General features: G+C 42.1%; 1 protein-coding gene across 2 annotated transcripts in view; it reads right to left on the reverse strand.

The window, feature by feature from the left end:
* LOC127646721 (caspase recruitment domain-containing protein 14-like) overlaps window positions 1-21,410 on the reverse strand; it is a 43,954-nt gene that overhangs the window by 16,129 nt on the left and 6,415 nt on the right. The window contains exons 4-13 of one of the 2 annotated variants that reach the window (XM_052130559.1): window positions 20,183-20,301; window positions 19,405-19,563; window positions 19,176-19,295; window positions 18,826-18,951; window positions 15,833-15,982; window positions 15,468-15,599; window positions 8,331-8,434; window positions 7,921-7,991; window positions 7,673-7,739; window positions 7,371-7,587 (exon numbers count right to left, since the gene is read on the reverse strand). In XM_052130559.1, the coding sequence (XP_051986519.1) occupies window positions 7,371-7,587; window positions 7,673-7,739; window positions 7,921-7,991; window positions 8,331-8,434; window positions 15,468-15,599; window positions 15,833-15,982; window positions 18,826-18,951; window positions 19,176-19,295; window positions 19,405-19,563; window positions 20,183-20,301 (1,265 nt within the window). Of the gene's footprint in view, window positions 1-7,370; window positions 7,588-7,672; window positions 7,740-7,920; window positions 7,995-8,330; window positions 8,435-15,467; window positions 15,600-15,832; window positions 15,983-18,825; window positions 18,952-19,175; window positions 19,296-19,404; window positions 19,564-20,182; window positions 20,302-21,410 lie in introns of both variants that reach the window. The other variant, XM_052130557.1, reaches the window with a different exon arrangement.

Here is a 21,410-nt window from a genome sequence, read left to right on the forward strand (position 1 = left end):
CCAGACGGTCATTGATCATTCTCTCAATATTTTTGCAGAGACAGCTAATCAGGGCTAGGGGACTGTAATTGTTTGCATCAGAATGATCCTTACCAGGTTTGGAGATGGGAATAGTAGAGTAGTAGTAGAGTTGTATGTGGTAAGTAGGGATGTAACAATGCACTCAAAGCCGGTTGAAAATATGTGACGATTCGTGTCAGTTGAGATGTTAAACAAATCGCGATCCACTTTTTAATCAGAAGGGGAAGCAGTATATTTTGACCTCGCTTTACAGGCGTGACAGCAGCAAACAAGTTAAACAGTAAAGTAGCGTTAAACAGTAGCAAACATGGCGGTGGCGGCAAGTGTAGATGTTGATGTTGCGGATGCCTCATCCTCATTCAATTCGGAGGTGTGGTGGCATTTTGGCTTTCCGAGGACTAAAAATTAAAGCGATGAGATGGTAACAAACAAAACAAAAACTGTGTGCAGTTACTGCAAGAAGATGTTAATATACACCAATAGCACAACAAACATGATGCAGAATACAAACCATCACCACAGTGAGAAGCTCCAGTCACCGCCGTCTGCATGTAAAAACCTATTAGTAGGCCAAACCACAGTGACCGGCGGATTTGCAGCCCCACTTGCGGCGACGAGTGCGAGAGCCAAGGAGATCACAAGGTGTATCGGTGTTTTTGTGGCAAAAGATATGAGGCCGTTTTCTGTCATAGAAAATGAAGGATTTAGGCTACTCGTCAACACATTGGAGCCCAAATACACCATCCCATCACACCCCCACTTTAGCCAGACTGTCATGCCAGCGCATTACAGGGATGCAAAATCTAAGGTAGTTGAGATCCTCAGAAAAGCATAAAGTGTATCAATTACAACCGACAGCTGGACCTCCAGGGCTACCCAGAGTTATCTTACAGTCAAAGCCCATCTGATAACCAGTGAGTGGGAAATGGTTAATTTTGTACTGGAACTTCCAGCGCATAAGTTAATAATTGGTGTTGCTACGCGCTGGAACAGCAGTCTGGATATGATCGAACGCTATCTCGAACAGCAAGCGGCTGTGACAGCAACTCTCCTGAGCAATGACGTTCGACGAAATGTCCGTGACATCGATACTTTGGATGGCTTAGACATCAGTGATGTGGAGGACATGGTGAGGCTTCTAAAGCCACTCAAAACGGCCACCACTGTGCTGTGTGACGAAAAAAATCCAACTGTGTCTCTCATTGTGCCCTTAAAGCATATGATTGAGCATAACATGGCATCCAATGAAGAAGACTCCCTCACTGTGAGCAACATGAATAGAGCTATACTGAACAACCTTTACAACAGATACACTTCAGAGTACAACCACCTGCTGGAGTGCACCGCATTAGACCCCAGATTCCGGGCCCTGCCTCATCTAGAGAAAGACCAACGTGAGGATGTATTCCACAGACTGAAGGAGAAAGCTGTGCTGATATTGACTATTTTAATTGTCTTTATTTTTTAATAATTTGTTGAATATTATGGAATATTTTTCTAAATGTGTTTCTAAATGTGTTCGTGTTAACTCTAAGAGTAATTATAAAAATTATATTAAAATCTTGTCTTTATAACAATGTGAAACCCCTGTCAATTTTGTACTTAGATTTTACTTAGTCTTTTTATTTCTGCTATTCCTCTGTGCAGGATGAGGGCAAAGATGGTGCCAGTGGCCAGCCCCCTGCAGCAGAACAGCCTCTTGACCAGACAGACAGAGCAGAAACAAACTCCTTTCAAGAAAACAGCATTGGAAGATCTCCTTGGAGGGACTTTCGATGAACCAGTTGCACAGCACATCAGTCAGATTGATGCAGAATGTACAAAGTAGTAAAAAAAAAAAAAAAAAATGTACAAGAGCTGAAACATCCATTTCCCTCAATAGCTGTCCACTCAAGTGGTGGAAAGAGAATGCTAGTCTATACCCACTGCTATCCAGTATAGCAAAAGCATATCTCTCCACACCAGCCACCTCTGTCCCTAGTGAAAGGGTTTTATCATCAGCAGAGGACATTGTGAATGTGCAAAGATCTCAGCTTCTGCCAGAAAATGTGGATATGCTGATATTTCTTAAAAAAACATGAAACAAAAAAAAATCTAAGCTAGGAAAGAGCACAGGCAAAGCCTTAGTTTGTTTATATGAAGAGATTTATTTTATTTGTATTATTTATTTGATTTGGGATTTGATTTCAATTTAGTTTTGTTATTTGACAAAGATATTTCAGTTTCACAAAGAAATGTGCAGCATTTTGTCTGAGTGAGAAATAATAAAAGACCACATTTTCATTTATCATAAATCAAATTTTGTTCAAAAAAATGGTGAGAAAATCGTATCGTCAAACAAGTATCGTGAATCGTATCGCATCGCGAGTTGAGTGAATCGTTACATGCCTAGTGGTAAGTGCTTCAAGAATTCGTAATGGATTCTGTCTGGTCCAACTGTGGTGATATGGGAACGTTTGATAGCCCTTGTAAGTTCCACTATAGTGAAGTGTTGATTATATGGCTCAGTGTTATTTGAGTGGAAATTCAGGAGTTTCTGTTCCTGTTGTATATGCATCCTATGGAATTCTGGTCGGCAGTTGTCTAATGAGGAGTTCTCTTTAGAAAGATTTTGCTAGAATGTTGGTTATTTCTTGGATCGTAGTTCCCCTTCTGTCGCTCTCTCCACGTTGTGTCAGAGAAGCGACACTAGGGGTCTCTCTTGAGCGCCGATATCCACCTCTGATCTATGAAAAAAGGCCAATGAGAAGTTGGCAGCCGGTATTTGCATGTCCCGCCCCTGGACATACGGGAATTTAAGCGGCGCAAATACGGGAGTTCATTCAGAAAATTTCTTTGGAGCCGATGGTCGTGTCTGCAATTGCTGCGAGTTACACACCAGTTCCTGTCATTCCTCTGCTGCATGCTGTTGGACCTTACGGCGCACAACAGTGGCTTTCTCCTGTTAGTCCGGCTGTGCATTCCTGCCCCTGGGCGCTTCGACAGCGCAGATTAAAGAAATCTCACGAGTTTTTTTCATAAAAGAGTGATTTTATTTAAGAGTAATTTTCTCTAAAAGAGCAAAACACAGCGGCGTTGAACATCCTTTTAAGGATGCGTCTTTATAAAGATGACTTTCCGCCCCTGTGTTGTTCCTGGATGCGGTAGAGTGCTCTCCGCTTCAGACGGCCACAGGCGTTGTCTCATGTGTCTGCCCCCCGCAGTGCTCCTTCTTCCCACGGGATTGAGGACGATGCGGTTGGCGATGGAGGCGATTTGGGGATGGCAGCGGGTGCAGCTCCGCCGGGTATGCCCCCTCGGACCACCCGCACCCCGGCATGCTCGTTGACTCCCGTCCGTGCTCGAGGCGACGGCGACTCGCCTTACAGCCAGTCCGCCTACCCTCCTGACACCGAAGCAGATGAGCTCGCCGCGGCATCGGAGGGCGCGGTATCTGATGCTGAGGACTCCCCTGGGCTGCTGCTTTCGGGCCTGCACGCCCAGGCTGAGGCCGACGCACAGATGACCGACATGCTTTCCCGGGCAGCCACTAGCGTGGGCTTGGACTGGAACCCTCCATCCTCCCCACAGCCATCACGGCTGGAGGACTGGTTCCTGGGGTCTGGACGCCGCTCACAGCCTCGTCCCACCCCAGTCCCGTTCTTCCCGGAAGTGCATAATGAGCTGACGTCTTCGTGGACAGCACCCCTCTCCACTCGTCACACCGCCACCTGCTCATCCGCCCTCGCCACACTCGACGGCGGAGCGCGCCATGGGTACACGGCGATTCCCCAGTTGGATAGGGTAGTTGTGCTCCACTTATGCCCCGGAAGCCCTACCACCTGGCGGGGCCGCCCTGTACTCCCTTCCCGGACCTGTAGAGCAACATCCTTGCTGACCGCAAAGGCCTACAGCGCCACCGGATGCGCCGCTTCCGCCCTGCATGCCATGGCTCTCCTGCAGGTCCATCAAGCCAAGGCACTAAGAAACATGCACGGGGGTGGTCCTGATCCCGACACGCTGCAGGAACTGCGCTCAGCGACCGACCTCGCCCTGAGAGCGACGAAGGTCACAGCGCAGGCGCTTGGGCAGGCGATGGACACGCTTGAGGTCCAGGAGCGTCAACAATGGCTGAACATGGTCGAGATGCGTGAAGCAGACAAGACTCGCTTCCTCAACGCTCCTGTCTCCCAGTTTGGCCTCTTCGGCGACACCGTCAAGGACTTTGCCCAGCAGTTCTCCATGGTGAATAAACAGACGGAGGCCATCTCTCACATCATGCCTCGCCGCAAACCTGCCGCTACGGCTCATGCCCCGTCTGCTCGCCGAGGGCGTCCTTCCGCGGCCAGGAAATCTTCAGCTCCGCCTCAACCCGGGCCCAGCTCTCAGCCCCAGCGTCGAGCCAACCGCGGGAAGTGCAATAGGGTTGAGTAACATGGCTAGTCATTGAAGTTCTGCAAAGTTTGCTTTGACACCTCGACTGTTCCATTGAATGATACTGTTCCTTGTCAAGTTGGTAGCACCGGAACTTGGACTCTACTCCTACTCATAGGAGAGGGACTCCGACTGTGGGGTTCTAAGATCTCTAGTCATATCTACATCTTTTATATGATCAGCTTTCCGTGGCCTGTTCCCCTGACTAGCCTTTTGTGGCTGTGCTTTTGTGCTTTGATGTTGCTTCTTTCCATTTAATATTAGGGAATGTTCCATTTGGTTCTTCTCTAGCTCCGGTTTGTGATTGACTGGTTTGAGTACTTTGTGCTTTCTTTTTTGATGAAGGTGGGTTTTTGTTGCTGATTAACTGAGGTTTGTCTATTGAGAGCCAGGTCAGATCTGTCTGGCACTCAACTGTATATTTGGTTGGTAATGTTACAGATGCAAAGGATTTCTCAACCTTACAATGTGGGATCTTTTCCACCTCTTTGCGTGCTTCTACATAGTTCACTTTTTTTTTTACATTTTACTCTTTGGATTTCTTTTTCTTTAATCCATATAGGACAGTGTTTAGATGAGGCCGGATGATCCCCTGAGCAATTTTGGCATTTTAGTGGTTTTAAACAGGTTTCATCATGCCTGTCCTCTTCGCAATTGTAACAGGTAGGATTGTTCTTGCACCCAGCGGAGCTATGACCAAATCTCTGACAATTGAAGCATCTTAGGGGGTTAGTGATATATATGTCAACGGGGACCCTCAAATACCCTAACCAGATCCATTCAGGTAGTTGAGGTTTGTTGAAAGTCATAACATACGTACCGGTCTTTATCATTTGGTCTCCTTTTTTAATTGTAAACCTCTTTACACTTGTAACACCTTGTTGTGCTAGTTCTAAAGAAATTTCAGTTTCATCTATGTCATGTAGTTCTCTGGTTCTTATTATGCCTTTGCTGGAGTTTAGGTATGGATGTAAAGATGCTTTCAAAGGGACACAAGCCAGAGTGTTTGCACGCACTAGATTATCTACATGAACATTCTTTGTACATTTGACCAGAATCTGGCCTGACCTCAACTTTTTCGCGTCTTTGACCGTTTCCTGCAATCCCTGCAATTCCTTTTTGAATTACCAAGGGGGAGAGTATTGTAAGTGCCATGTCATGTGATTGAGATTCTAAAATGATAAATCTCTCCCAGTTTTAATTTTTTGAAACAAGTACACATCTAGCATTCGAATCATCATCTGAATTTTGTTCTAGTATCCGTCTTTTGGGGGTTTGTTTGTTTGAAATATTTGTTGTTTTATTTCATCAATCTTGCTCCCCACCCGCCTCGGAGCCCAACAAGGGGATGCACAGAGCTGCAGAATTCCAGCAGATATGCACCAGGGATACAAGAAAGGTATACTCTTGCAATTAGAGCTAGAAGCTCAAATTGCTCGATTGACCCTATGCCACCTCCTTCAGGGAAAAATGGCATTGTGACTGATTTAAATGCCAGTAATAGCCCAGGGCATGTCATGACTAGCCGCTTAATTGGAGCGGGTCTCTCCAAACACCCGTTTGTATGAAAATAGAGCCAAAGCATTGTGTTGGATCTGGGGGAGCCGCAGCTGTCCGCATTGCTCAAATGCCAGGATCTCTTCTTCCACAGACTACCACTTCTTCAACTTACGGCCAACAAGTCGCCCCATTCGTCGCCTTTTATGAACAGCAAGGGGGTGCTAGGGACCTATTCTACCCCGGGTCCCCACAGGGGGTTGCAGACCAGGAACACACCTTCATGGCAGTTGTATTTCCTGATGGCAGTGGCCTCTTTCAGCAGTGCACCCTGCAACACTGCACACATTGTTCGGGAATGGTTTGAGGCACAAGATGAAGATTTCAAGGTGTTGCCCTGCCTCCAAATTCCCCAGATCACAATCCGATTGATCATCTGTGTGATGTACTGGACAGACAAGTCTGATCCTCTGTGGCTCCACCTCACAGCTTACAGGACTTGAAGGATCTGCTGCTAAAGCCTTTGAGCCAGATTCCATAGGACACTTTAGGGATCTTGTAGAGTCCAGGCCTCTATGCTGTTTTGGCGGCACACAGAGGCATATTAGGCATGTGGTCATAATGTTTTGGCTCATGTGTGTGTGTGTGTGTGTGTGTGTGTGTGTGTGTGTGTGTGTGTGTGTGTGTGTGTGTGTGTGTGTGTGGATAATACTATGTGCTGCATTGTTCTAAAGTTAGTCCGTCGAGTGACATCACAGATGGTTGTCAACTCTCGGATGGACGACACATCAGTAAGTAAGCTCACTGACGTAGCCACGAGTGTGCCTGTGTGCTTAAACTCACAGATGCACAAACTGTGAGTAAAATTAATTTTTCACAGCAACATGTGCATATACTATGCATGTGCACTCTATGGGTACTCCTACTGTATAAAGTACTTGTTCGCAGAAGATGACATTTAGTCCAAACCGGCCAGGGACTTAAAAGGAGTTTGACACCCCTGATCTAGGGCTACATGATATCAATTTATCAATCACCCTATTTCTCCTGTCACTATACTACCCCAAAGATGCATACATTTTTTTAAATTTCACAAGGAACGTCCCCGGATCCCTTTATAATCATCATTATCTGTTCTCCGCTGATATCTGCAGAATTGCAGTTTCTGTCATTCACAATTTCCACACATCACCCACCCCTTTTTAACTATTTTGGCTAATTTAGGTATGCTTTCAGCTACCAATAATATTGTAGTTCTCTCAGCTCCATTTAACACATTTTATTACGTTATAATTCCTTCCACAGAATTCCCTCAAACTTTGTGCAGAAAACGAATATAAAATGTTTATGTGTTGACCTGGTCGAAAACCCCAGGTTCATCGTTATTCTACTGTATATGTTCTTCAAGCTTCAGGGCACATAAAATACAAATATCTCACCTGGAGTATCTGAGTTCCAGGGCTGATGCCAGCAATATGAGCCGATGATCCTTCGTTCACATGATACACAAACACGCCAGTCTTATTTCCCCCGATGACCTGTAGCTGGTTCAACAACATTCCTCCGTGGACAGAGATAGTGAGCACGCGACCAGTAATACGCAGGGCCTGGGGTCTGGCACGCACTAGGAAGGGTGGAGCTGATGCTCTGGAGAAACTAGGTTTATACAACACTTAATTGCTTATGAGTATGACCTTTTAAAAAAATAAATAAGATTATTAGCTTTTAAAGGTCATTGTACCTGTCGGAAGGGCTCCTCTTGGTAGTGGGACAGGGAAGAGATGCTGAAACTTTTGGCTCATCAACATCTACAGTAAATTATAAACAAGCAGTATGTGTTATCTCTCCCAGAATGGAGGTAAACAGGGGCTTAATGTTCCATTATGATCCACTCAAATAGCCAAAGATACAGTATGTGTGACTGAGTGCACACAAATGTGACAGAATTTCATTTTTAACTAATGTCAATGGAATGTAGATGGGAAGTACCTTCATTAATGAAAACAAAATCATTATCCAGGTCTAGAATGCTAAGGGAAGAGTCCTCCATCAGCTCCTGACTGCTGAGAAAAGGAACAAATACTTTTTTTTTTACTTCAAAGACAACTAAAAACATGACAAATCTTAAAACAATGACCGCTGTCAGTTTACCAGTTTGTTTTATGATTATGTCCCCGAGTCAGTGGAACATCCTTCATGATATAATTACATGAGATGTTAGAACCACATGACTAGGAAATAGGAAACACTAATGGGTGTTGTACACATACAAACAGAAAAGTTTTAGCAATAAAAAGTGTGCCTCAGATAGAAATAAGATGTAGTTATGATGTATGAGGGGGAGGAAATATATATTACAATGATTTACTATATGAGCAGCTCACCAGTGAATATCTCACCTGTCATTGCAGGAGGGGAAGTGTAACTCTCGTCTGCGGAGAGATTCATAACATGGAGGCTCCACTTGACTGGAACACACACTGCTGATTCCTTCATCAGTCAACTGTTAAAGATTGACACACACAAACTAAACTGAATTTTAAGATTTAATGCATGGTAATAAACATTCATTTACAAACTGAACAGCTGTAAATTGATAAAGGTGTGAGATATGGAATTCATCCTCTCCTTGTTGTTTTGTATGGGAGTACCTTAAAGCACTGGCTTATTCCAACTCTCAGGGAGGGTTAGCTCTAGAATCCTATCTCTTCTGTTTAGGAACCATGACGATTTCATTTAAACTTATTTACTCCAACAGTAATAATCAATAATACATGTTTCCTGCAAAAGCTCATGAGGTACTAGAACATTCTCACAGGCTGAAAAACATTGCAAAAAATGTTAACCTGCAAATGTTACCTCAAGGATCTATTTGTACTTGTTCTAAACCTCTATTAAAGTTTTGTCTTCTTTCTTGCATTTGCACTTTTCCCACACCCAATAGTATGTTTACATATTCAAACCTCAGCTCCAGCTTAATCAATGATCCTTCTGTCCATCCTCCAATCACAGCAACTCTACACTAATGAGCACTCATTAATAACCATCTGCTTTGAATGAGTATTCTGTCTCAATTGAGAAGCAACTTGTATAACATCCTGAACTCCTTATCCTTTGTTTATGCACATCCATGATCCAAGTTAATTCCATTTAGTTTCCTTCACACTGTTAATAGAAAGGCTTTGCAATTACAAAATAGGGGCAAGGACTTCCTGTTCAATACAAAACCAGGGAGGGGCTCTCTCAGGTGGAAGCCAATGAGCCAAATGTCTTAGACCGAATGCAAAATAATAAAACAAAATCTTGTGTAGGCCTAGCCCACATTTGTCAATCAGCCTATGTAACTTGTTGATATGTAATATAGAGACATTTACCATTCCAAATAAAGGACTTTGCTATGCTATCAAATTGCTTGAAATAAGAGATGGGGCATCTACAGGGAGAGACAGTAGCAGGTAGTTGAATTTTTCAATAAAATTAATTTTAATAACATTAACCTTCCCAATCATAGATAAATGTAATGAAGCCCACCTACTCACATCACTCAAAACCATTTTTAAAGGGTCAAAAAAATCAATTAAACTAAATCACACAAATCTGCTGGGAATAAAATGCCCAAATACTTAATGCTCTTTTTGGGCAACATATTGAAAAGCCATTACTGGGCAGTACACTGTCAGAGCCAAAGCTTTGGATTTAGACCAATTGACTCTGTAATATGAGAATTTAGAGAAGGAATTAATAATCCTGTGGAGGCAAGGCATAGATCTAATGGGATCAGAGACGAATAATAAAATATCATCTACGTAAAGCAAAAGCTTATGCGCCACACCTCCCTCCATCACCCCTAGAAAATCATTCTCCTTTCTTATCGCGGCTGCTAATGGTTCCATGGCAAGACAGAACAATAATGGGGAAAGAGGACAACACTGCCAGTTGCCCCTATCCAGAGTAAAATAATCTGAAATTAATTTGTTTGTACCGCTGCTACTGGGTGTCTATAAAGTAACTTACTGTAATCCATTAAATAAAAGTATTTCCAAACCCGTATATTTCCAAAACCTTAAAAAGATAATCCAGTTCTACCATATCAATCAAGTTAGATGGCAGAGTCTGATCATTCGCCACTGACAACATAATATTGATGAAACGCCCAATGTTATCAGAAGAGCTGCGGCCCCGAATGAACCCCACCAGATCTGTACGTATAAGAGATGTCATAACTTTCCATAACCAGTTAGCCAAAAATGTTCCCCAAATTTTACATCTGGCTGGATCAGGGAAATTGGATGCTTACTCTTACACTCGCTTGGATCTTTGTCCTTTTTAAGAATCAGACTGATCCAGGCTTGTGTCATAGTTGGTGGATGCCTTGCCTGTAGGTAAGGCCTTAATTATCTTGGCAACCTCATCCAAGTTTATCTCAGAATCAAGAGAACTGTTTTGCTCATGTCAGTTTGGTTCCACAAAGTTTCTAATATCCTCATCAGTAGACGAAGACGTAGAACTATAGAGATCAAGATAGAATTCTTTAAAAGCATTATTAATATCAATGGCCAAGGTAAAAATTTCACCACCATCAGATTTTACTGAGGGAATGGTAGAAAAAGACTTTCTCTGCTTTATATATCTAGCCAAAAGCTTCCCTGCTTTGTCCCTCAACTCAAAGTATGAGTGTCTTGCCCTAAATAACCAAAACGCCACCTTCCGTGACAAAATAGCTTTGTATCTGTATTTTCAATTGGGTCAATTCTCTGAGGCCATTGGATGACATTCGGAGCTTCATCTCTGTCTCTGTACTTTTAATATTCCCTTCCAACACCACGAGTTCTCATTTTTTGGTGAATGAGGTGAAGGGTCCAACCGAGATGAAGAAGGGTCTCTACAGCCCTTACTTCATCATACCCAAGAAAGGCGGCGGCTTACGAGCGATCTTGGAGTTTTCAACCGGGCCTTTCACAAACTCCCGTTCAAAATGCTCACGCAAAAACATATTTAAACTTGCGTCCGGCATCTATATTGGTTCGCAGTGGTAGACCTGAAGGACACGTACTTCCACGTCTCAATACTGCCTCGACATCGACCCTTTCTTCGGTTCACGTTCGACGGCCAGGCATATCAGTACAAGGTCCTCCCCTTCGGCATGTCCCTGTCCCCTCGCGTCTTTATGAAGGTTGCAGAGGCAGCCCATTTCCGGCTCCTCAGAAAATTCATGAATGAAACAGACGCATTTCTCCGCCTTTATACGCGTATGTCCAGGGGCGGGATATGCAAATTCTGTCTGCCAACTTCTCATTGGCCTTTTTTCATAGTTCAGAGGTATATTCTTTGTTGGTCGCTTCTTCGACACAACGTCTCGTTCCTTCCATCAGGGAATGGAGGTTACATCCGTAACCTAGACAATTTCAGCCTTTAACATTTGTTGGAAATTAGAATTTTGCAAAAGGGATACATTAAAGTTCCAACTACAGGTGCTGGTCATATAATTAGAATATCATCAAAAAGTTGATTTAGTTCAGTAATTCCATTCAAAAAGTGAAACTTGGATATTATATTCATTCATTACACACAGACTGATATATTTCAAATGTTTATTTCATTTAATTGTGATGATTAAAACTGACAACTAATGAAAATCCCAAATTCAGTATCTCAGAAAATTAGAATATTACTTAAGACCAATACAAAAAAAGGATTTTTAGAAATGTTGGCCAACTGAAAAGTATGAACATGAAAAGTATGAGCATGTACAGCACTCAATACTTAGTTGGGGCTCCTTTTGCCTGAATTACTGCAGCAATGTGGCGTGGCATGGAGTCGATCAGTCTGTGGCACTGCTCGGGTGTTATGAGAGCCCAGGTTGCTCTGATAGTGGCCTTCAGCTCTTCTGCATTGTTGGGTCTGGCGTATCGCATCTTCCTCTTCACAATACCCCATAGATTTTCTATACGGTTAAGGTTAGGCGAGTTTGCTGGCCAATTAAGAACAGGGATACCATGGTCCTTAAACCAGGTACTGGTAGCTTTGGCACTGTGTGCAGGTGCCAAGTCCTGTTGGAAAATGAAATCTGCATCTCCATAAAGTTGGTCAGCAGCAGGAAGCATGAAGTGCTCTAAAACTTCCTGGTAGATGGCTGCGTTGACCTTGGATCTCAGAAAACACAGTGGACCAACACTAGCAGATGACATGGCACCCCAAACCATCACTGACTGTGGAAACTTTACACTGGACTTCAAGCAACGTGGATTCTGTGCCTCTCCTCTCTTCCTCCAGACTCTGGGACCTTGATTTCCAAAGGAAATGCAAAATGTACTTTCATCAGAGAACATAACTTTGGACCACTCAGCAGCAGTCCAGTCCTTTTTGTGTTCTGAAGCTGTGTCTTGTTCAAGATTGGCTTGAAACAAGGAATGCAACAGCTGAAACCCATGTCTTGCATACGTCTGTGCGTGGTGGTTCTTGAAGCACTGACTCCAGCTGCAGTCCACTCTTTGTGAATCTCCCCCACATTTTTGAATGGGTTTTGTTTCACAATCCTCTCCAGTGTGCGGTTATGATTGTGTAGCCTACAGAACTAGACTGAGAGACCATTTAAAGGCCTTTGCTGGTGTTTTGAGTTAATTAGCTGATTAGAGTGTGGCACCCGTTGTCTTCAATATTGAACCTTTTCACAATATTCAAATTTTCTGAGATACTGATTTTGGGGTTTTTCATTAGTTGTCAGTTATAATCATCAATTAAAAGGAATGAACACTTGAAATATATCAGTCTGTGTGGAATGAATGTATACATTATCCAAGTTTCACTTTTTGAATGGAATTACTGAAATAAATCAACTTTTTGATGATATTCTAATTATATGACCAGCACCTGTATATCATTTATTTTTCTCCGTATGTGGCAACACCTCTACACTCACCAGGGCTTGATCTGAGACTAAGATGTTTCCAATTGAGCAATCAACAACAGATGAAATGAGGGACTAAGATATATATAAAAAAAATCTATTCTAGAATAAATCTTATGGACTGATGTAAAAAATTATAGTCCCTACCAGATGGGTTTAAAAGTCTCCAAATATCTGTAAGCAAATATATATATATACCTTCATTATTATCAAAATGAACAGATCATCTTATAACATTCATATCCAACTGCACTCAATTGATAAACTCTATAAAATATTGTAATATTTTCATAGAAGATCCCTCAGACACCACTGCATTGGCTGTGTCTGGGCCCCCAACGCAGTTTTGTAAAGACTATTTAGACCGTTTAGGATTTAGTTTTCTCTTCTTTTTTTGGAAATTCAAAAAAATTTACAATGTGCAAATGTGATTGAATATTGTGATAAATATCGATATCGAATTATATGAAAAAGAATATTGTGATCATATTTTTGGCCATATCGCCCAGCCCTACCCACTTCCATTGTAAGTGCTTCACTGCAACCTCGATTTTTTAAGAAAAGGAGGGACGAGCAAAAATTTGTTTTTGTGGTAATCAACATAATCAACGATCTCTCTCTCCCGCACGATCCCCTGCAGTCGACCTTTATACCTCAGAGGCTTGATTAGCCTAATACGGGACCGGGTGTGTAGGATCACAACCCCGCCCCGCCCTCCGCCCTGCCACACTGTGTTCGCTGCTTTCCAAACAGATTGTCTGTCACGATCCCTTGTTGTCTGCCCCGTGTTTCACTAGTCAATTGTCACAAACTACAATTCCCATAATTCCCTGCCCTCATCATTGCCCATGCACTTCATCGTTCTCACCTGCAAGTCATTTAGTCATTATTGTGTTTGTGTATTTAAAACCTGTTTTTTCTCCAGTGAATGTCGATCGTTGAATGTGGATGTCTGGATGTAGATGTTTTGCCGTGTTTGCCCAGTTTGTCAATGTTAACTTTGCCCACAAATCAGTGAGCCGGTGCCTGCAGCCCCGACCATCAGTGAGCCAGTGCCTGCAGCCCCGACCGTCAGTGAGACAGTGCCTGCAGCCCCAACCGTCAGTGAGCCAGTGCCTGTAGCCTTGAACGTCAGTGAGCCAGCGCCTGTAGCCTCGACCGTCCCAGAGCCAGCGCATGTAGCCTCGACCGTCCCAGAGTCAGCGCCTGTAGCCTCGACCATCCCAGAGCCAGCGCATCCAGAGCCTTCCAGGGCTCCGCCTCTCGAGCCTACCAGGGCTCCGCCTCCCGAGCCTTCCAGGGCTCCGCCTCCCGAGCCTCCCAGGGCTCTGCCTCCTGAGCCTCCCACAGCTCCGCCTCCTGAGCCTTCTACGGCACCGCCTCCTGAGCCTCCCACGGCTCTGCCTCCTGAGCCTCCCTCGGCTCCGCCTCCAGAGCCTTCCACGGCTTCGCCTCCTGAACATGTCCCTGTCCTGTGGCCACCACCCAGGCCACCTGACCCAGTCCACGTCTTGTGGCCTTCTTGGACTGCCTGTCTGCCCCTTGTGCCCCCGTGGACTGCCTGCTTGCCCTCTGTGCCCCCTTGGACTGCCTGTCTGCCCCTTGTGCCCCCGTGGACTGTCTGTTTGCCCCTTGTGTCCCCTTGGGCTGTCTGTTTGCCCCTTGTGCCCTCCTTGGTCTGCCTGCCCCTCCCCTCACTCCTTGGACGATTTTGTTTTTGTTTTTTGGGTATTTTTCTTTCTTTTTTAGGAGCGTCTGAAATCCGCTCCTTAGAGGGGGGGTTATGTCACGATCCCTTGTTGTCTGCCCCGTGTTTCACTAGTCAATTCCCATATTTCCCTGCCCTCATCACTGCCCATGCACTTCATCGTTCTTACCTGCATGTCATTTAGTCGTTATTGTGTTTGTGTATTTAAACCCTGATTGTTCTCCAGTGAATGCCGATCGTTGAATGTGGATGGCTGGATGTAGATGTTTTGCCGTGTTTGCCCAGTTTGTCAATGTTACCTTTGCCCACCGTGAATGTTTCTCCAGCCCGTGTATTCTTTGGATGTTTTCATGTTTTGGTTTTTGTTCTCCCATCGTGGACGTTTCATTTGTTCCAGTCTTGTTTGTTTGCACCATTATCAATAAAAACCGCACTTAGATCCTCACCCCTCGTCTGCCTCCTCCTGCCTTCGTAACAGTGTCAGTCTGTTACTCTGTAACACGCAATGGTTGATTTATTCTGCTTTGGATTTGTTTGTAACTATTTTCATTAGACGAGTAAAAATAGATAAAATAACTAGCCATATTGTGTCTAAATGTAAGATCCTTAATATTAAATTCTTATTTATTGAAATGTTATAGAAATGTTGCAATCATTCTGTTTTACTGAATCTGTGATTACCTGATGTACTCTGGTCTGCCCCCTTATATTTAAGGCAGAATCTAAACCATGCTGTTATTTAGTATAACAACATGGTTTAGATTCTGCCTTAAATATAAGGGGGCAGACCAGAGTACAGAGTACTCTTACTTGTGTGAAATTGCTTAAGTTTTTAATAAACCATGGCAATGATGGCCCCATACACATCCATAATTATTAAATTCACACTATGCTTAGATGAGCAACATTTTCTAACTTTACCTCAGAGGTGTCATACAAGTGGAAACACTCAGGACGGAGGGCATCCATGCGACGTAGAGGTACTCTGGCTGGGGGCCTGCATGGGGGGCACTCACTGCTTGAGTCTCGGCTGCTCTCCCAACTGAACCTGTCCTGCTCATGCAAGATACATAATGTTAAAAATAAAGGCCTAATGTGCTTGTGTTCAGGTAACAAAGATCTACTATATTTTATTTTACTGAATTCACTAAATAATTGTTGCTATATTGGGCTCAGGCAAGTGAGCATTTTCTACCCAGTCAAAATAATGAATGTGTGCTGTAAAACTTGTTGATCAAGGTCTCAAATTTATAATAAAATTAGAATGGCTGATGAGTGAATGTTACCCTGGATTTTTGTCTTTCCTCTCTTTGTCTGCTAAAGACATTCATGGTGAACATCTTCTCCTGTAGCTCCATGAGTTGACCTCTCAGTGTGTCCTTCTCCGCTAGACTACGTGCAATCTGGGCCTGTGCCTCATCACGGGACAAATATGCCTGAAGAAAAACCCACCTCCAGCATGTTATTAGGAAAGCTTCTATGAAATCTATGAAAGTGAACCCTTCTGCATAACTTGTCTGGTGTAGATTTGTCAACCTTTAGGGTTTTATATATATATATATATATATAGTGTAGAGAGCATTGAAGTGCAGAGGACAGACTCAATGACTGCTGATTACAACTGTTGCAGCATATACTGTATACATGTCCTCTGCACTTCAATAACTGTCTGGTTTGGTTCAGCTACAAAATTGGATATCAGAAAAAAAGACAAAGGACAGTTCGGACTACTGAGAGGATTATTGGTTGCCCCCTGCCCTCCCTTCAAGTACTGTAAATTTTCAGAGTGAGGAAAAAGGCTGTAAAAATCAATCTGGACCCCACTCACCCAGCCTTCTACCTTTTTGAACTGTTGCCTTCTGGCCAACGCGTCAGAGCTCTGAGCACCAGAACCGTCAGGCACAGGAACAGTTAAAAATAACGCGTTAAAAAAATGTACGCAATTAATTGCACTTCCCCCGGACTGCAATAAGGAAGATTCCTGAAAAATGCAAGCTTGTAGTATCACCTGTTTACTCCAGAGGGTAGTAAGTGAAACTTCAGCTGTATGGGCAACGCACAGTTTATACAGTGAAGAAAACAACCCTTCAGCAGCAGAACAACACAAACATGCGTTACGTTCTTGCATTCAAAACACTTGATGGAGCGCAAATCCGAACTAAGCGATCTCAAGATGTGTTCTAAGTATCAATCTATATTTAACTTGACACTTAAAAATGTTATGTTTATGATGCAACGCACCCAAGACGCTACACAAGCATCTGTCTGACGTATGTGTAAATTGACTGGGTCCTTAAACAAGCCCTCATAATAAATCTCAAACTGATTGACAAATTGACTTGTGAAATGGATTGCTGTGAACTGCGTGCCAATGATTGGATTATGATCAGTAATATGGTAGTAAACAATACATTGTATTCTAAAGCCGCTTTTTGTACGGTCTTATCAATGATTAACTCTTCTGCTACAGGAATGTAATGCATTGTAATTATATGAATATTTATATATACACACATGTAATGTTTAAATATTTAAAGATCACTATGTATAATTATATATTGATATAAATATATATATAATCATTATATATTGAATTATTGTTTATGATGGGCCTTCTCAGCAAATATTTGTGTATGCGATTAATCGCGATTAATTAATCGGGACACCATGTAATTAATTAGATTAAAAATGTAATTGATTGACAGCCCTAATATAAATATATATTTACACTGGTGACCAACATTTGGAATAATGTACAGATTTTTATGTTTTCGGAAGTAAATTGGCACTTTAATTCAAAAGTGGCATTCAACTGATCACAAAGTATAGTCAGGAAAAAAAACCAATGCAGAAAAAAAGCGTCACCATCACTATTTGAAAAATATCATTTTTGATCAAATCTAGACAGGCCCCAATTCCAGCAACCATCACTCCAACACCTTATCCTTGAGTAATCATGCTAAATTGCTAATTTGGTACTAGAAAATCACATGCCATTATATCAAAAACAGCATTTTGGTTCATTAAATGAAGCTGTTGTAGAAATTTTTATACTCATTGATCAGTAATAGTCATTGCAAGGGAATGCCCCTGTGTCTGAGGAATGCAGAGGGGGAGGATCTGCTTCTGTGGGAGACCTTGGGAAAAGAGGTATAAAAAAACAAGTCAGCCCTCCCCTTCAGCATCTCAGTCATGGCACAGATTAATTCCTGTGTAGTGACTGGGTCCTTCTTGCAAGAATAAATTCTTTTAAAAGACTGTTTGATTCAGAGTGTCTCTTACGCAGTGATAATGGTTGGTTAATAATTTTTTGCCACAACAAAGCTTAACATTGTCTTTGTGTTTGTTTTTGAGTTGCCACAGTATGCAATAGACTGGCATGTCTTAAGTCTTAATAGTAGGTAAATAATGGCAAAAAAGAAACATCTTTCTCTAGAAACTCGTCAGTCGATCGTTGTTTTGAGTAATGAAGGCTATACAATGCTTGAAATTCCAAAAAACTGAAGATTTCATACAAAGGTGTACACTACAGTCTACAAAGACAAAGGACAACTGGCTCTGACAAGGACAGAAGGAGATGTGGAGGGTCAGATGTACAACTAAACAAGAGGATAAATATACCAGAGTCAACCCCAGTTTCATGAACAACAGTAAAGAGAAGACTCAGAGGTGCAGGCCTTATGGGAAGAATTGCGCAAAGAATCACAGATATTGGACAACAGATAGATGGAAAAGAGTGTTATTGATCTTAACCCCATTGAGCTTTTGTGGGATCAGCTAGACTGCGTGAGAAGTGCCCGAAAAGACAGCCACATCTATGGCAAGTGCTACAGGAAGCGTGGGGTGAAATGTCACCTGAGTATTTGGACAAACTGTCAGCTACAATGCGAAGAATCTGCAAAGCTGCCATTGCTGCACGTGGAAGATTTTTTGATGAAGTAGTTTAAGAAGTTCTAAAAAATTTCTTCAAATTGTAAAAGTTATTTTTCATGTTATTAATGTCCTAAATACATTGTGATCAGTTGAATGCCACTTTGGTGAAAACAATTACCAATTTCTTTCCATAAGAGCAAAACTTTTTATATATATATATATATGACATTACTCACAAATAAAGAGATATTCTCCATACCTTATTTCATTCTTTGGGACACTACATTGAATTTTAAACAGATACTGTACAAACTGTTTTCTGTATTGTTTAATCTGGGAACATTAAGCCTTTTTAAGATGCATATAATGAGTTTGTATTGTCATAAAGCATTCTGATGATGCTGACCCTGTCTCTCTCAGCCTGTACTTCTCCCAGCTGACTCTGGAACAGGGCACTCTTGTGCTGGTACATCTCACAGTCCACAGTTAACTTCTCCACCTCCAGGGTCAAACAGTCCTTCTCTTCCAGGAGCTAAAGGAGGAAGGAGGCAAGTGTGATGAAGGTGTCATAAAAAGGTGTATATTTAAAATGATACATTTAAAGAGAAACAGAAAGAGGTACAAGATGCAAAGAAATAAAGGAGATATGAATGCTTGCTTTCTTCCCAATGTTAAAATAACATGGTCTAATGCAGACAAAAAAATTGAAAGCCAAATAGATAGACAGTACTAAGATTCAAACATGAAGAGTTTTACCTCCTCTTTCTCTTGCTGGAGTCGTTCATTCTCCTCACTTAGTCTACCAACCTCCTCAGCAAGTTCCGAACGTCTGTCTCTGGCCTCTTCCAGATCCTGAGCCAGGATATCCTGGCGTGCCTGAATGAAAGACATATAGACAGATTTACAATGAAGATCAGCACAATAAAGTTAAGTCCCAAAATTGGTTGACTTGTTATAGTGCTATGAAAATGGATCTCTTATTCACCGGGGAGAATTTCTCAGCCTCCAGTAACTTTGCACGCAGAGCGTTGATCTCTTCCTTGAGCTGCTGTGTGTCACTGAGAGAAATATTCTTTAAGGAACGCTGCCTCTGGAAATCTGTCTCTTTCTGAGCTTTCCTTAGCTCACATTGCAGCTGGTAAATCTAGAGAAGAGTTTGCATTATGCTCTTAATTTATTGAAAAACAAACCACAGGAAACATATTTTTGCTGTGTTGATTATACTATTTCTTTTGATTATACTAATTCCTATTATTGATTCTCTGACAAGGGCAGTGAGTTTGACTGCTTTGAACCTTCCCTTTTTGTTGAGTAGGTGTGGTAGCATGACACAGAAAAATCTTCAGCTTTTTGTTTTGTTAATAGAACAAAAAATTAACAGCATATGGGTTCAGGTTTCTTTTAAACAAATGGCTTAAATTTCACTGCCCTGTAAACATGGAAAAATAAACAGTGGTTACACAAATATAAGTGATCTCCAATATGATTATGAAAGTAATAAATCAACCTTAAGAAAAGTAAAAATACAAATACAAAATTACAAAGATATGTTTAAAGCAAAAAAAAGGAAAAATATAAAGAAAAGGAAATTAATATTCAAAGGAGAGAATGACAACACATTCTCTTGCAACAAAAATCTCTAAATATGTTATAAATTGTGTCTAGTGGTGGAAGCCAAGAAGAGAAGGCAATTGATTTACTTCATGTCTGCTGAATGGCAACTATAGTCACACACAAAGCACACACAAATTTGAGTTCCTCACCTGTAGGTGCAGTTCTCTGTTGTGTATACTGGAAGCAGACTTCTCCTCCACAGCTGTGGTGTATCTAACATACAGATCACACATCTCATCTTTCTGTTTCAGCCAGTCTCTGTGTAAACCTGTGCAAAGGACAACCTAACATTTATATACACTCACTGGCCACTTTATTAGGTACACCTGTACATCTACTTAATCATACAATTATCCAATCAGCCAATCGTGTGGCAGCAGGCGCTTCAGATACTGTTAACTTCAACCATCAGAATTGGGTAAAAAATCAGTGATTTAGACTGTGGCATGAGTGTTGGTGCCATACTCAAACCAGCCACTCTGGCACCAACAATCATGCCATGGTCTAAATCACTGGGATCACATTTTTCCCCATTCTGATGGTTGATGTGAACATTAACTGAAGCTCCTGACCCATATTTTAATGATTTTATATATTACACTGCTGCCGCATTATTGGCAGATTAGATAATCACATGAATAAGTAGATGTACAGGTGTACCTAATAAAGTGGCCAGTGAGTGTATATACCATCATTATACAATTATGAATTGTGGTATTATACAAATGTGTATTATACAAGTGTATTATACAAGCATTACTACTTAAATAATATAAAATTTAATTACCGTAATTTCTGGACTATAAGCCGCAACTTTTTTCCCACGCTTTGAACCTCGCGGCTTATACAATGACGCGGCTAATATATGGATTTTTCCCACTTTCAAATTAAAAAAAAAAAAACATTCTGTGACGTGCTCAGTTTTTTGGCGGCGTGAAGCTTTCCTTAGACCAATGAAATTGCCGAACGGGTTAAGGTCAAAACAACTTTTTTTGTTTACTGTTTAGATTAAATCGAAGGCTCAAACTTCCCATCATTCTGATTACGGTAGTAATTTTGTCACCCTCACCATGGCAAAGACATGGAGAAACGCATATGATGCTGCTTTCAAGTTGAAGGCGATTGATCTGGCTGTTGGAAAAGGAAATAGAGCTGCTGCACGGGAGCTTGGTCTTAATGAGTCGATGATAAGACGTTGGAAACAGCAGCGTGAGGAATTGACTCAGTGCAAAAAGACAACTAAATCTGAGGCTATTCAACTCCGAAGGAGATGACTTCAGTGGTTTCAGTGCACAGGACGAGGAAGATAGTGACCAATGACTTTCTTGGTAGGCTACTGTTTACTGCAAATGTTTTATTACAAGCCGTGTGTGGCAG

The sequence above is a fragment of the Xyrauchen texanus genome, chromosome 7, assembly GCF_025860055.1.
Source record: "Xyrauchen texanus isolate HMW12.3.18 chromosome 7, RBS_HiC_50CHRs, whole genome shotgun sequence".
Classification (NCBI taxonomy): domain Eukaryota; kingdom Metazoa; phylum Chordata; class Actinopteri; order Cypriniformes; family Catostomidae; genus Xyrauchen; species Xyrauchen texanus.